The sequence below is a fragment of the Carassius auratus genome, chromosome 16 (assembly GCF_003368295.1).
Source record: "Carassius auratus strain Wakin chromosome 16, ASM336829v1, whole genome shotgun sequence".
NCBI classification, from domain to species: Eukaryota; Metazoa; Chordata; class Actinopteri; order Cypriniformes; family Cyprinidae; genus Carassius; species Carassius auratus.
The window spans coordinates 27153678-27170516 of NC_039258.1; the positions used below are offsets into that span (position 1 = coordinate 27153678).

Below are 16839 nucleotides of genomic sequence, written 5' to 3' on the forward strand. Positions count from 1 at the left end.
TGTCATTCTGGTTAACCGCAGCTTTTAATGTCATGCTAACAACAACAAAAACAGCAAAAGTTTAAAGTCTTAAATATGTGCTTCATCTTCAATAAACTCTATTTAGCGGCACTACTACACTTACATGTATGTCTTTAACAGTCAACTGAACAAAAAAGGAGTAAATAATCTAGTTTATTGTGCGTCTAATATTACCGAGCGTTTAAGCGAACAACACATTATTTATCAACCATAAATCCACTTTTGCACGTTTGTAGCGCAACACTGATGTACATCAAGTTGTCTTTAGGCGTCAGTAGCACAGAGCTTGATTTCTATTGGTAGTTGCTGTTCTAACAGGGAGGTGCCGTTGCACTTGATGAGATGAGGAGCATCTTGAAGCCGGTATGATGGAGGCAGAGCGAGAAAATATGAATGTATGAGATCTACAGTCCACCGTCGTTTGGAGGCACATTCAAATTGTCGCAAAAATGAAGATTTGGAGCACTGAGCACATATTCAGGTAGACAAGCAGCGTTCAGGGCGAATGCAGCGCTCGCGTGCACAGATTCCAGCATCCTCTCTGTCATGATTTGCATCCCGATTTCCTTTGACAGCGCTACTATCCAGAAACAGCGTAGCTCGCTCCCTTAAGACATGAATAGCTTTTAAGCTATTAATTCTTGCACATTACATAAATCTTAGCGTTAGTTGCGAATATGCATTAATTTGGGCCTAGCCGCTTGAACGTATCTTCCAGTTATGCGCAATGTCCTTACACGACTCACTGGTACCATTCACACTGTGTTACTAACAAAACTCGTAAATGTAGTTACATATTATTTCATTTTTTTTAACGGAAACCTAGTGACATATTTTTTTCCCTGCCTGTCTGTAAATTTTTAAAGTTGACTAAAATGTGGTCTATTTCCATATTGATAAACAACCCAAGCTGTTGGTTTTTTAACCTGGCTAGTCCGTTGACTGTTTTAGAAGGGATTTGTTTGGTTACCATGCTAAACCAGCCGATGAGACCACCTCAAACGAGCTGAGACCACCTTAAACCAACTAAAACCACCAAATCAACTCAACTCACAATGCATCATGATTCATCAGACCCCCAAAACAGAACCGTGCCAAACCAGTATATTTCAAAGTTTCTTTTTGTTTTTGTTTTTAAATGAAGTCACTCAAATTATTCATTATGTGGAAATTAATAATTTCAAACTTACCTTTATTTAAGGTCCCAGCCTCTCTTGTTATGGATGTGATATTTGCTGTTGATGTTGAACTACACGGGCAAAAAAAATTCTTCCTCCTCGCATTTAAGCTAAATTTCCCTTGAATGTGTTCTGCTTATGAGGTCAATGTTAGTATAGTGATGTTCCTCATAGGCCGCTGAAATCTATTGTTGTGTTTTTGATTGTATTCACACAGCTACCCTTGGGAGACTGTGATCAAAGCGGCTATGAGGAAGTATCCTAATCCAATGAACCCTAGTGTTGTTGGAGTGGACGTTCTTGACAGGAACTTGGACACACATGGACGTCTACACAGTCATCGGCTCCTCAGTACGGAGTGGGGGCTTCCAGCGGTCGTCAGAGCGGTTAGAAGATATGCGTCACTCTGCTAAATATATTGTCTTACAGTATTTACTGAAACCTTTTTTTTTTTGTCCTGTCACTGTCATTGTGTTTCACTGTGGAAGCTTGTCACGAAAACAAATTCCTCATATGTTTACACATGCCTGGCAATAAAAGCTCATTCTATTCTATTCTACATCTCACATATCATGTTCATTGGACCTGCAAAACACAGAATTAACAGCCAAATTGACAATCTGAAGTGATGTATAATAAGTTTTTTTTGCAATATGAAAGTGTATATAACACTCTAACAGTGGTTTGCAATGTTTTAGACTCCAAGGGCCTCTTTTGTCCACAACAATATTCAAATTCCTCATGTTTTTCAGTTGTTCATGGATTACCAAATAAAGATAAAGGATAAGGATATGTAAACAATACTTTTAACTGATAATTTTTACCTGATAAATATTATAGAGCTTAGCATAACTAGAAATCAAGCTTTTATAAGACTACCTCATCTATCCAGGTTTTTTAAGACAGTGGGAAAAAAGAGGTCGTTGAAGAGGTGCATTAAAATAAGAAATATGTTAGATTTTCAGGTGTTTTGGCTTATTTTAAATAAACTCCTGCTGGAGTACAACTGGCTTATAAGGACCTTATTTTTTTCCCCCTTAGATTTTGGGGACAAATCGGACCATCACATATGTAAAAGAACATTCCATTGTGGACCCAGAAAAGAAAAAAATGGAGCTTTGCTCAACAAACGTGAGTGTTTTGTTTAAGAAAGTGGTTTTATGAATTCACATTCTCATTTTATGCTGTACTAAAGAAATTCCTTTTTTCCCCCTTCAGATAACCCTAACTAATTTAATATCAGTTGATGAAAGGCTTGTCTACAGGCCTCATCCAGAAAATCCAGAGGTGTAAGTAAAATCCATTTGTAAGCATATTTCACATAATTGTCATCTAATTGTAATATCCGCAAGAATATCTATGCACATACATGCAAACAATACAAATAGAAAAGCAATAATATGTTAAATTAAATATCAAACTGGTAACACCAGTTTCTGAAAATGATGCTTTACTTTTGCAGAACTGTGTTAACCCAAGAGGCGATCATCACGGTGAAGGGGGTCAGTCTGAGCAGCTACCTCGAGGGACTGATGGCTCTAACCATGACAGCCAATGCAAGAAAGGTAAATCATTTTGTATGATGTAATGAAAAATATTAATTTGACCAAATATCCCTGGAATGCCCCATGTCACGTGTTTATGACAAGTCCTTGATGAAAGTTTGCTATTCTCTGAATAAATGGGAACTTAGTCATTCCTGCTGACACAATCAGAGAAGCACCAAAAATAAGCAACTTCAAAGCACTTATAGTGTGGTTTTGTCCCCATCTAGGAAACCCTGTTGTTTTTGTGGATGTTTTTTTTTTAAACATTATTAATTCAGTCTTGTTTCATTTGTTTTAGTCTCCTAGCATTTATTAAAAAAAAAAAGTTTGATGTTATTTTATATACCATAAGTGAAGCATTATACAAGCCTCTAAATAAAGTATGAAGCTCTAAAGGTTTTTTTGTCATAGGGATGGGACGCCATTGAATGGATCATTCAAAACTCTGAAAGGGAAAATGTCCCTTTGTGTGACTTGTGTTAAACAGGTAATGTTTCATCTAGCACCTGTTTTTGTGAAACATGAATGAAACGTAGTGAGTTTTGTCATATGCATTAGTACCTAGGTTATTTAATAATATTTAAATGTTTGCAAAATAAATATTTTATATTTTATTCTATATATATATATATATATATATATATATATATATATATATATATATATATATATATATATATATATATATATATATATATATATATATATATATATTATAATAAATATACCTTTTTAATGTTATTGAGACGTAGGCACAATTTATTTTATATATATAATATTTGTTTACTTTTTTTGAATATGTGTTTTATTTGTGCTTTCATAGCCCTTGAGTGAGCCTAAGCAGCATCACCAGCTCTGAAACCACATCTGGCCTGCGTGATTTTGCCCAATCTCTCGTTGTGTTGATGTTTGAATTCGAAGGTAGTCAAATAAGTGCTCATGTATGCACTGTTTTATTTTAAACCTCAAAAAATTGCACTATTACAGGCAAACTGTATAGTTTTGAATGTCGCTACAAAATATGTATGCACTGCACTGACTACCTCTTATTTTAGAGTTCTTTTAATGCCAGAACAGGGATCCCAGTAACGATTGGATGTTCATTTGGAATTAAGCACATTTAAGTTTATAATATCTAGAAATTGAATACAATTTTTACTGTGTTCCTAATTTGTTTTGAAAGACACGATTAAGGGGAATATGATTTAATTTTGTTGTTTGCATGGATAGTCGTAAAGTGTATTTAACCGATAAAGTCTAACTAAAACTTGTAGGATAGATGTTATAACTTATTAAAAGTCATTTCGTAGTGTTTACTTTAAAAGGACCATTCTATAAAGTTGCTTCTTTATACATTGTCGACATATTGTCAACCCATTTGTAAAGGATTTTTAGTTTATTTAGTAGAATGATTTGAATGAATGCTTATTTATGGTTATGTTTAAAAGAATAAAAACACTTTATTTTATTATAATATTGCTGCAGTTCAGTACGAAAAGCATGTTCGCTTTATTTTGTGGGTATTATTATTTTTTTTTTAATGCATATGTTTGTTAAATGATTAACTTATTTTAACAGTTCAGTGTATCAACTTCAACAAACTTGTTACATTTGTAAACGGTTTGATTCTTAAAGCATTGCTTGTCAGAGTAGTTGTTAAGGTCTTATGGAGCCCTCTATTGGCGAGTTTAGTGATAAAAACTATTTAAAAATATATATAAAATTGAGCTCAAAAAGCTGAAATCCGCAGACCGCTAACGTCTTACATTAGTTTTTTTTTTTTTTTTTTTTTTTTTTTTGTTTGTCCCGGAATCTTTTTTTAAATGCATTTACTAGACTTAAAGACTGACTTGTTATTGTATATTTGTAACATCTTTTATTGTTTGCCTTATTATATTGTTTCAGTGAATTATAATGGAATGGTCATCAATGTCACAGCTAATTAAACAATTATTTCACTAGTCATAGAAATACAGGAATAGGGAAAACAAAATAACCTACTTGAAATTGCCTAAACATGATGAAACACCACACAAGCAGAAGTAAACAAACGTAAACCTGGTTTGTACTGTAATTGAGTCGTCTAGCAGTGCCAGATGAATTTCAGAATTATATATATCATAATGCAATATTTTCAGCTTTGATATTGCTGAAGAGTCTGGAATGTCTTTATGATGTATTGCCTGACAGTCAGACTCAAGCCTTTTGTTAATTAAGGCACAGCAGAACATCTTCACAGTCCTGATGATGGCTCCATTACTCATTTAACTGTGACATTTTAATGCAATTTTTTGGTTGGTCTCGGGGCAAATAAGTCCTGCATAATGTATGCTAATAAAGTATCTTAAATGTCATGGTATTAAATGTTCTTTTAATGCAATCCCAAACCCTGTTTTTCTCTCTCTCTCTCTCTCTCTCTCTCTCTCTCTTATGTGGAGGATTTAGAATTTATTTAAAGAAACAAAATAAAGTTGTAATTTCTTTTAATCTAGTTTTCCTGTGATGTGTATTCATTGAATGGTCTATACACATTGTGTTCATGCATAAATTACCACAGTGGATACAGAATCCAACAGTGAAGGGTCAGTTTGGGTTAATTGTGTTGTTTATTGCAAGTAATGTTTTGTTATAGCAAAATATGCAGCACATGACTTGACTGCATAAAAGTTGTTGTTAATGAGATTTTTATGACTCTTACCATAATATATTTTCTTGAGATATATTTTCATGTCAAAATATTAACGCGTAATTCACCAGTAAAATAAAAAATACAAATTATCAGTGCAGAATTATTTACTGCATTTTGTGATGCAGTCAGTTTAATTCTTGTAAATACAAGAACCCAGTATTTCAAATAAGTATTTACAGATCACATCTATTAAAAAAAAAAAAAAAAAAAAATCACCACCAGACATATTCAACTCATATTTTAACAAAAACATTTCTTGTACACAAGATGGCAGCACAAATCTTGCCAGGCAACAGGACTTCCTGTTATTTATAGATCTTGTTGCTTGTTGAATTGCTTTGCCAAATCTTTTCTTCAAATACCAAAGATAACATAGAAATTACAAGTTGGAAAAAGAAAATAGATTAGAGTTATTGTGAACGGAGATAAATTCACTCCAGGATCTATAGAAATACTTTATTCATCGATTCCCATATAAAGCTGAATGAACATGATTTAGAAGATTTATTCAGAAATAACCATCTGCAAATGAATGACAGCTTAAAATTAGCTTATGACCACTCAGAATAAGGCACCTTTGACGAGTTTACACTTCAGATCTGATTACAACATACTCATGTATTTATTGTTTGGAAAAACAAACACGTTTAAATTGCAAACCACTGAAAATATCAAATGTATAAAAGTGAAAAACAGAAGAAAAAAAAAAAGCACTTAGAAAAGTATTGCACACCAGTGTTAAGGCCATTTTGGTAAACATTCCCATGCACTTGCTAAAGCACCAATTATGCTATCTGAAATTCAAACAATAAATGTTTGTGTTACCAAAATCAAACCTATATTACATTCACAGAAGAAACCTTTGAATCCTGACAGCACAAGGGCAACTTTTTATACATGTAGGATCAATTTAAACACCCTTTTTCCTATCCTTAATGTAACTTTTCTTTAAGTAAACACGATCCATGCTGAATAAATAAAAAATAAATCCTTCATAAATACACAGACCCCCAACACAGCTTTTTAATTTCTCATCTTACATATTTAGAGTACATTCAGTTTCCAACTTCTCCACCAAATATTATGACACCTGCTTCTAATGCAACCTAATTTTTTTCCCTCGCCTCAAGTCATCCAGGAATCCTTTGCACTATTAACACTATTTACATGGCAGCAATGCAGTGCCCTCTAGAACTTGAAAAGATTGATGAAACCCTGTGGAGACACGGCCTTGCAGCAGCTCTCTGGGTTATTGGCAGTGCAAGGATGGTTTGTATCCTGAAGTGAACAGAACATTTCAGTTATTGCCATAAAAGGACTATGAATGAAAAACAAAAAAAGTGATGTTTTTCAAAATAAAATGTGAAGAGCTAGAAATGAATTTAGTCTCACCTTCCAGAACAGGATGTGGCAATGTGTGCAGAACTGTAATGTGTCGCTGTATTGCTCCTTGTGAGGGTAGCACCGACACAACTTAAAATACATCTTTTTCCATTCCAAATGTCCTTTATCTGACACCATTAGGCGCTTGCGGATCTATGAAGAACATAGCAAATTACTTTTACCAAATTTAGTTTTTGAATGCAAGATTTAAGTTATAAACAGACACATAAATATGCATGATTCATCTTCTCTGCCCTCAAGACCTTAAATGTGTTACATTCCATTTGAAGGGCCACAAACGTCTACCTGTCTGTCTGAGAAGTGATACTGGCAGAGTTTCTTCCACAGCAGCCGATCTTCTGTCAGCGCACTTAGGTCAGGGCATACTTGTCCCAGGCTGACCAGATCTCGTCCGTCTGAGAGACAGTGCATGATGTTCAGCTGTAAGCTAGCCGGAAGATCAAGGAAGGTCATTCCTGTGTTCGTGGGCTGGACGAATGAAAAAAGAAGAAAGTTTCTGTTTACATTCATGATCTGAGCACAATATAAAGTATGTTCTGTATGCCATCACACAATTTACAGGCCTAAAGGAATAACCTTAAAAAAAATGAAAATGAAAAAATGAAATAAAATGTTAGTTTTACATTTACCCTGTTGATCTGAATATTGTCAAGCTGCTGTTGCCACTGCAGTATGTTCTCCATGCGATGCACCCAGATGTTGATGTTCCCCACCAGGACAGACTTGCCCATGTCCTGAACCAGACTGCACAACGACGCATATAGCGTCTGGAGCAGTTCCTTGATCGGTCGAACATTCTGCTGATCCTCAAGAACTGAAAGAGAGTGCAAATGTTTAGTTAGTAACTAACAGTTCAAGGACCCACAACAACATGTGTCCAACAGTGTTGACAGGATCTGGTGTCTGTCACAGGATACTTTATGTTCATGCCTGACGCTTTCAGAACACGCATATCAAAACAGAATCCCTTTCTGTTATGATTCAGACATTTAAATCATAAACCAAAGCAGAAGAAGAGTGACTAAATGAATAAAAGAGGTTTGAGAACGACGTGGTCTACAAAGTGAGCGGTTTAGTTTCCCATAACAACTTGCACCTTTGTTTAGCTGAGACGACTTTTGGTTTACAATACATCTGATGTTCCTGTTTGCTCTCAGAGGCTTGTCGCTCTCTCCAGTGCAGGCAATTCTGAAATTTCCATTCAGCTATGAGCCACTGGCTATCAGCTTGTAGAAATTCAGTACAAGCAACAGAGTAAATAACCTTTCTGAAGATGTTAATGTAATCAGACATTGTTGATGATTCACATTGGCTAACGGTTTTGCAAATGAGATGGTGAAGATGTGAGACGCTAGCAAGAAAGCTTACCTTTCTGCACAACCCTTTCCAGAATGTTCATGTAGTTTTTCTGTGCCACTCCGCTCAGTGAAGGCAGTTGGGACTTGGCGATCAGCTCCAGCAGCTGAAATGGTAGACATAAATTTCAGAGGTCAGACGGAGAGACTGTGTGTTCCAGCATTACTTACAGACTGTTATATTCAACGCTCTTCAGCCTTGGCAAAAACAAAAGACTCAGAAATGGGACACTCTCTCTCCGTACAAATGCACTCTGGCTTATGTCTGTTCAGCAGTGTTGTTGTTTAGACGTTTGAGACAAAAGAGGGTAATAGTTCCTTCAGATACTTCAAATGGACAGTGAAACTAATTGCTAACTTTACTGTAATTCTGTTCCTGGATATGCATGCCATCAGCTTGAAAAGGAAGGACAGCCAAGAGCAGATAGTGAGAGCGATGTTGTGTTGTGTTGGGTGGCATGACTGGCATGTAATATCAGCACAGTCCACATCATGGAGCAACACTGACCCACACTCAACCCAGAAACTTGTGAACATTGTCATTCTCCCCCTCCCCTACACCAAGCCCCTAATGATAGTTGCTCCGAAAGTCTTTCTGTGGAGGATCAAAGTTTGGGTTTGTACAATTATTATGTTGTTAAAAGATGCTAGAATTTTTTATACATTTTTTAAATGTATTCTTGTAATGGCAAAGCTGATTTTCAGAAGCCATACAGTCTATGGTGTCACATGACCTTTCAGAAATCATGCTAATGTGCTTTTTTAATGGAAATCAGGATATGTTTTTGACAAATAGAAAGTATTTATTTAAAATTTAAATATTCTGTAACATTATAAATTTAATTTCTATCACTTTAATAGCCGAATAAAATATTACAAAAGTATTTATTAAAAAAATAAAATTAGACCGCAAACTTTTGAAACCTAAAAAGAATGTAAATTTACTAACTTAGAATAATTTTTTTTTTCCCTTTGGAATAATATGACAGTTACTCATAGCTTTCGATTAGTTGCGAAGACACGCAAAAGCTATTCATATTACGCAGTAATCATTATGAAAGGTAAAATCACACAGCTAAATGACAGTGACATGATGTACTATAATACTACCAGGTATTAGGGGTCTTTGTTTCAGTCTTCTCAAAGGTCTGTTTTTCCATCCCTACTAAACCTGATCTTGTAACCGAGCTCTAACGCAACTCCAGCGCAAGGCCAGGCAAGCATGAGTCAAACTGTAAGCTAAACCTGACACTACTGTGTCTCAACAGCGCCTGGAAATGTCTAGTAAAAGAAATGATGCACATATGATACACTGAACTGGATTTTAATGACCTTAGCCAAAAGGTTCAAGTAAACAACTTGATCCTGATCCTATGTTTACCTGTCATCTGAAGTGATCACAAGGATTCATGACCCAATTCTCCAGCACCTTAAGCTCATCATAGCTGACTCTATACCATAGTGGAGTCAAGTGATCGGATCAGAATTCAGGGTCACAATGCAGACAGATAGAGAGAAGGGCACATGAGGGGTGGGGAGGGTTAATGGGCACCTAAGTCACTTGACTTTCCGTTCTGGTTTCATAAGCTTTCTCAACCTCAGCTGTCTGCTGGGATACTGCGTGACAGTGACCTCAAAATCACACGTCACCGACCTGTGTTTATCTGCTCTTAGCCAACGACCTTTGCTTTCATCAGTGGAACAAGTAAATCTAGAAGAACATCCTCAGTAGTACTGGCCACTTGAGTTTAAGAGACTTTAGCTACTCTCAGAGTTCAAATTAAAACACACTGACACAAGTAAATAAAAACACCTCCATGGTCTTTGTGCATTTGCCATGAAATGGCCCCAGAGGCCCTCTTGTCTGGTGTGCGATGATAAGAATGAAGACAGTAGCAGACACCCGGAGCCCAAGACTTACGTTAACCCTTTCATCTTCAGAGACTGAGCCTGCTTATTATCACTGTTTGCTCCGCTACAAATAGATGGCGGAAACTCACCCTTACGACATAATTGAATCGCCTGGTGTCCTTGATGGCACTGCAGAAGTCCAAGCGATTAAATGCTTCGCCCAGAGTACAATATCCATGACGCTGTGTGAAATGATCAAAGAGGAGTTAGCTGACTACTTATTCACTCTCTGACATCCTGCAGGAGATAACAGGCCTTACCTCTTTGGTGCTCCCTTTGTGGACATAAATCCATTTGTCTTTGTGAAAATCTGCAAAGAAGAAAGAAGTCAAGACTTTTGCAGTAATAGCTATTCGAATTTCACAAAGAAACAGTGACGATACTCACAAGGAATCTTTGTGTTGTTGTTCAGCAAGTCCTTCTTTCGCTTCTTTGCAGCCACATCATAATTAATGCTGAGGATCAAATTCTCCTTGTCATGCTCTTCTTTGCAGTAGCTGAAAGCAGAGTGAAGGGAGTTATAAATGCTTTGTGCTGGATATATCTGCATAGTTTCGAAACCTGTTTGATGAGTAGGCCATAAACCAATTTCTCATTTGTACCTACAACAGTTCTAGAAACAGTAAACAGTTTGAGCATATGACCTGTCCCACTATCATGGTATTAATAGCAAGGTGATTAACAGATGATGAGTAAACACAAAGGCATTTTTTTGTTTACCACAGTTGTTTACTGCATATATATATTATACGCACAATATTATATAATGTGTATATATATGTATATACACACTCACTATATATATATATATATATATATATATATATATATATATATATACACACACACACACACAAATATTAATATAAAAATATGTAAAACTGAAACAAAAAAATATTATAATCATCTTCAGGCATGAAACAACTTTCTGACAGTGAAGTGCATCTGATGTCAATAGGTTTCCATGTATAAAGGCTTTTGTTTATCAATATGACGCAGATCTTTCGTCTGCAGCAAACTACGCCATTTGTTTGAAGATGCTGTTAGTGGTGAACAAGGGATACTATCAGGTCAAACATTTAAAATGCAAATGTTGAAGCGTTTAACACTTACCTCTTCCGTTCCGAAACATTGTTATTCGTCTCGTTCTCATCTTTCGTCGTTTTTTTCCAGCCGTCCTCAGTTTTCACCCAGCTTTGACCAGGAGACCGCCAGTCTTGTCCAAGAAATGGCATTGTCCAGATGAGAAAACCAGTGACAACGAAAGAAAACTTGTTACACTTGAGTAGCTGTTAAAGTGATTTTCTCGCGCGTTGACTGCTATATTATAACGTTGTGAACACGTTTCTGATGATAAAAGTGCGCAGCTGTATTTATATTGCCAGGAGGAGAATCCGGAAATGTTCCTGGTCCCGCCCCCTTTGGACTGTGTTCTCCAACACGTGGCTTTGTTTATCATCTTCCTTAATATTGCAAAACCTCTCTGAAACATAATCACACGTTGAGTTCAGTACGCTGCTGGATCATCTGTCCTCTTACGCGTATGAAATATCATATATAAAATACTGTTTAATCGTTGGCGATGAGCACCAAATTTCTTGTGAAAAAACAAGAAAACGACTCTTTAAAAAATCCCAGACGTGATCTAAACATAGAAAGCTGACTCCTCTGTTGATTTTCCCTTATGAATAAGATCATAACATTAAATGTAGTAGCTAAGTGTATGCTTTATAAATAAGAGAAAAGTCTGTGAGAAAGTTTGGGAATTTGGATCAAGAGGAAAAGAACCATGTGGTGTGTGTGAATGACCTTTATAATTCTCTTGTATCAGAATCTGTAGACTATATTGACTGTAAAGAAGTGGGTAAAACAAAGGCTGTTTATCTATTATGAAAAAAGTGTGTATGTTTTTACGTATTACTAAGCCTTTTAGTAACATGTTCAAAGTCCAATTGACATCCTATTAACATAACACCATCAGTTTCTTAAAATTAAACTGTCAGGGAACTGCACTTCACACAATGATAAGGAAGTATAATCATTTCAAGTTCATTTAATCAATACCTGTTCACATCTGTTTAGTAATGAGTTGCATACTGCACAATAAATGTGACCCCGTTGCCCTATGATGAAATGAGAAGCTTGCAGCTTCCTTTTATCATTTAATCTCTTTAAGACAGACACAAGAGTTTTCTGTGTTGATTGTTTACTTGCAGAAACTTGAATTCTTTTCAGCTGAAAATGTTTGCACAGATTTTAGAAGATGTATATTAAAAGTGTTTTACACTTCCTTGATGCTAAAACTAACACTAAATTTAAGTATGCGGAGCTGTGGATTGCAAACACACACACACACACACATTATTTATTTTGAATTATAAAGAGTATTTCTGGAATGTTTTTTTTCCAGATAAGCAGAACTGAGCTTGTGCATATTTTAGAGCAAACTTGTTTTTTTTTCTCTTGAAATCAAAACAGAAATGCATGCCACGCGATTGTTAACAGTCTTTTGAAATTCAATATGCATTCTGGCATGATTGTTATAAAGGTTACAGGAAACATTTCTCAACTATTTGTCTCCTCATCTCTTCACTACAACTCTGATGTAACCTGACTTGGCTGGGTGCTGTAAACTATTCTGCATACTGTTTAAAGTAAGTAAGTAAGTAAGTAAATTAATGTTTATTTATAGAGTGCTATCAGTGGAGTAGAAGGCTCCAGAACTAGTGTCTCAGTAGCCCCTTGCCAGTCTGGTTGACTGTAAAAGATGCAGGAGGTCACAGATCCTTCACCAAATGGCAAATGAAACATGCATCAGCAGGAGCACATGACAAAATGCATAAGCACAAGCACAGAGTGTGACTGTAGTGACATTCATACAGTGAACCATGTTGCTTCACAGAACCCGATGCTTCATACTTTCCAAGAAGTACCTAAGACTAATCTGTTTCCCGTAAGGATGATATTTCACTTTAAAAGTGTGTATTTATAAATAAAAATAAAAAAATAATTAATTGGATCATTTCCATTGGAAAAAACTATTTCAATTATGAAAATATACTTGAATTTTACGATCAGTTATATTTTTTGGAAAGAGATTATTACTTTAATTCAGCATTAAACTGATCAAAAGTATATATTACAAAAGGTTTATAATTTCAAACACATGTTCTTTTGAACTTTTTATTCTTCAATTAATCATGATCAAACACATCACGGTTAAATAAAAGAAAAAAAAAGATCAAGCAGTACAGCTGTTTTCAACTTTGAAGATAACGTGTTTATTGAGCAACAAATCAGCATATTAGAATGATTTCTGCAGGATCATGTGACTTAAGAATTGAAAAAGAAATGTTACATCTTAAAAATATTTAAATAGAAATCACACACACACATGGTTTACATTTTTTTATATTTGAATTCTAGAAGATAGAATAATTGTAGTAAGCAGGTCAGGAAACATTAACAAGCACAACATTTATGCAGATATCCAATATAAATGATATTATGGTAGTCTAAACATTTTAAAAGACAGATGTTTGAAATGTTTTACTAACATTAAGACTTGAGACCCACTTTATTAGTTGTTCATTCCAGCAGTTTAACTGCACATCAGGAAGCCATTTGCCTCAGTTGCAAGGCAAATACATTCAACAACGTGACATTTGTTCTTCTCTTAAAATATCTTTTCCCAAGCCATGTTCACTGTTTGGCTCTCAGCTCAGGGACAAGTGCTATGAGGGAATTTCCTAGACATGTAGATGGCTAAATGACAATCATATTATTTCCATTTCATGATTTAAACCTAACAAAACCTCGATGTTTGTCTGTGAACAAGCAAAACAAGTAAATGTAATGACAAGTTCATGTAACGATGTGGATGGAAATGACTAGAAGTGTTTTTGTTTTGCGTTCATGTCAGCGGACACACACACACACACACACACACACACATGCTCACTAACACACCTGTTGCTGCCTGTGTTGCTGCACACTGATTTCATCATTCCCTCAGGTTCAATGTTTCAATTTACATCCTGGACCAACCAAATCTGGGATCTTGGCCAGCCACTTGATTCTGGGGGTGTAAAGATCTCCCTTGTTTCCCAAAATAACATCAAATCACCTATAGCACATGTTCAGATTGAAATTTGACTTATAAATTAATATAAATTATGACTATAAATTAATGCAAACCTCAAAGAGCACATGCAGTGTAGGTCTCATTTTGCATTGTTTAATCAGAACACAGATATTGTTTTTCACCCTTTTATCATCCTTAATGTCAAAGTTCAAAGAATAATTTATGAATTGTGAATTTATACCAGCACAGAATTCCCACTGTCAGAAGAAACAGTAGCAAGTCTCAATTAATGGCTCATCACAACCTCCTTTGTAATTCACAGTTTCATGTCTGGGCATGTTGACACCTGTTACAGTGACAGGAAGACATGTAAGACTCAGACAGGGACACTAATACTCAGACACACATTTGCTCCCTTATGTTTCTCACCTCCCGTGGCATGTCAAATGATGAACTTGATCTTCTGTGATCTAGGTACTGTAGGATGATGCATCACATCAGAGCTATGTTTCAATTTATAAGAAAGCATTTCATTTCAAATAGAAGAAATAATACATTTAAAGGATCAAATAAACAGATATGATGTTATACAAATATGTTATTTTTACTTAGCAATTAAAGGGATAATTTAGAATTCTGTCATTTAATTAACCAATTTTTGACAGAAATGAAAGCAAGGCTCTGAGAAATACATTGTTCAGTGACAAAATGCCTTTGGAAAATTATGATCTAGGACTTTTATACAGTGTGTGCCATTGAAAAGCCTATCCTTTGCTTAATTTTGTTTTCATCCATGTTGAATTCAATATGGCGTCTATAACTAAAACGGTGTCCCAGATATTGCACTATACACTATAAACACTATGTACTTATTCACTACAGTATGTACTCAACCACGTAGCAGTGTTGAGTACTCGAGACTCGGACTCGGTCTCGAGACCGTATTTTAATGGTCTCGGTCTTGTCATGGACTCGTGTGCATTTTGACTCGGTATTGACTCGGACTCGAACATATTAGGAATCGGACTTATGCCCGAGTCCACTCGAGTCCCAATCAAAATATTTCATGATTATTACTGTATGTTAATGTTTCTTTAAATTGATGTATGATTGATACATCCAATGACTGGTGATTTTCTTTAGACGTTAGGCCAGCGACACACTGGATGCATGGCGCAAGCGTCTCAGCTGCGACGCGCATCCCAGGCGCAGCTCGAGCCGCGCGGAAAATGCGTGCATGCTAGAAATAGAACCGACGCCTATTTTCACGCGAACACGCGCGTGTTGGAAGCGTTTCCAGGCAAAATAAACTAGGAAAATATGTTTATATGTCACTTGTGTCATTATGTACACAAATACATATTAATTCATGACATTTTGATTTTTTAAAGTCTATAGGTTGGCATAAATTCTGATATAAATGTAATTAAAAAAAATAAATAAATAATTATCGATTTTCAAATATTGCACCTGTCAAACATACTCTATTTTGCAAGAGCCTGGTTTTTCGGCGGCCTCTCTCTATGTCACCTATAGCAGAAGCAGCGCGCCAGCGCCGCGTCAGACACGCTTCTGGTGTGTAAAGACACAGAAAACGCGAAGCAGCCACCACGCTTCTAGCACGCAGCAGAGACGCCACGCAGCCAGTGTGTCACCGGCCTAAGTTACCCTCCTGCCATCCGCCTGTAGTGATCAAAATGGTCACAGAAAAAAAAACAAATATTGTTTAATTAAATTATATAATGAATACAGACACAGACTGACTGTCTCAACACTAAACATCTCCCCCCAAAAACATGTCTGACAGAAGGCATTGAACTTATATGGCATTTCAACCAGCTTTCTTCCCCTGGCACATACACACTTTTGCATGAAATTTTCCTGGACAGTCAGTCGGCTCTTGTGTGTATGCCTTCCGTAACTAAAAAAAAACTTCGACTAGTGTGTATTTTACCCTGCATTAAAACCCACCATCCAGTGAAATTAGCATTAGATTATCCGTTGCTGTTACAGAAAGGGATGAAATGGTAACTTTTGTCAGTCCCCGCTTCCTCTGCACCAGTAGAGAGTGTTTTTAGTCGGGGTGGATTGATCATGAGACCACATCGTGCTCGGTTGGGTAGCAGGATGGTCTCCTCACTTATTTTTTTGAAAAGTAATTATGCCCATCTTTAATCTTCACAACATCTAAAGTGCACATAATACAAGACATTTTCAGGATATTAGCAGTCATTAGTTAAGCTTCAGGGTTAAAAGTTATGTAAAAGCTGTTACAGTTGAACATTTACAGGTATAGTGGTACAGTAATGTTACTTGTACTAGAAGTGTTATGTAGAATTACAATATAGAATCGTACAGTAATGTTACTAGTACTAGAAAGGTTATATGGATGTGTATAGTGGTACAGCGATGTTATGTGAAAATGAGCACTTAATATTGACAAGTAACAATTCATAATTCTAATAAAATTACCTTTACACCACATACTATGTGGCCCTTTTACCCTTTATTGTTTCCATCATACATTTTACATACTCTTGAAGATTTCTTTAGGTCTTGTCTCAGACCCAATCTCTCTGGTCTCGGTCTTGACTCGGACTCGACCCTTTCTGAACTCGGTCTTGACTCGGACTCGACCCTTTCTGAACTC

The 16839-nt window shown here is 36.0% G+C and overlaps 2 protein-coding genes across 2 annotated transcripts; one reads left to right on the top strand and one right to left on the bottom strand.

Moving 5' to 3' along the window:
• The first annotated feature begins 56 nt into the window (after nucleotides 1–56).
• prelid3a (PRELI domain containing 3A) lies at nucleotides 57–3660 on the top strand. The gene is made up of 7 exons (XM_026284997.1): nucleotides 57–502; nucleotides 1417–1585; nucleotides 2241–2330; nucleotides 2418–2488; nucleotides 2662–2764; nucleotides 3158–3233; nucleotides 3570–3660. Exons 1-6 carry the CDS (start codon nucleotides 471–473, stop codon nucleotides 3227–3229), a joined length of 537 nt encoding a protein of 178 aa, XP_026140782.1. The 5' UTR covers nucleotides 57–470; the 3' UTR covers nucleotides 3230–3233; nucleotides 3570–3660.
• Nucleotides 3661–5528: 1868 nt separating this feature from the next.
• Nucleotides 5529–11492, bottom strand: fbxo32 (F-box protein 32). The gene is made up of 9 exons (XM_026284995.1): nucleotides 11219–11492; nucleotides 10493–10602; nucleotides 10366–10415; nucleotides 10195–10287; nucleotides 8208–8301; nucleotides 7469–7653; nucleotides 7125–7307; nucleotides 6828–6971; nucleotides 5529–6713 (listed from the first exon to the last, which is right to left on the bottom strand). The coding sequence occupies exons 1-9, from the start codon at nucleotides 11338–11340 to the stop codon at nucleotides 6624–6626; spliced, it is 1071 nt and encodes a 356-aa protein (XP_026140780.1). The 5' UTR covers nucleotides 11341–11492; the 3' UTR covers nucleotides 5529–6623.
• Nucleotides 11493–16839: the final 5347 nt, after the last annotated feature.

What these genes read in the sequence shown, in the direction of transcription:
- fbxo32 (XM_026284995.1), bottom strand. Translation starts at nt 11,340, where the DNA reads ATGCCATTTCTTGGACAAGACTGGCGGTCTCCTGGTCAAAGCTGGGTG. An exon ending in GATTCAATTATGTCGTAAGG is followed by an intron (nt 8,302 to 10,194) that starts GTGAGTTTCCGC and finishes CTACCATTTCAG; the next exon opens with CTGCTGGAGCTGATCGCCAA. An exon ending in GGAAAGGGTTGTGCAGAAAG is followed by an intron (nt 7,654 to 8,207) that starts GTAAGCTTTCTT and finishes ACTCTCTTTCAG; the next exon opens with TTCTTGAGGATCAGCAGAAT.
- prelid3a (XM_026284997.1), top strand. Translation starts at nt 471, where the DNA reads ATGAAGATTTGGAGCACTGAGCACATATTCAG. An exon ending in TGGAGCTTTGCTCAACAAAC is followed by an intron (nt 2,331 to 2,417) that starts GTGAGTGTTTTG and finishes TTCCCCCTTCAG; the next exon opens with ATAACCCTAACTAATTTAAT. An exon ending in TGACAGCCAATGCAAGAAAG is followed by an intron (nt 2,765 to 3,157) that starts GTAAATCATTTT and finishes TTTTTGTCATAG; the next exon opens with GGATGGGACGCCATTGAATG.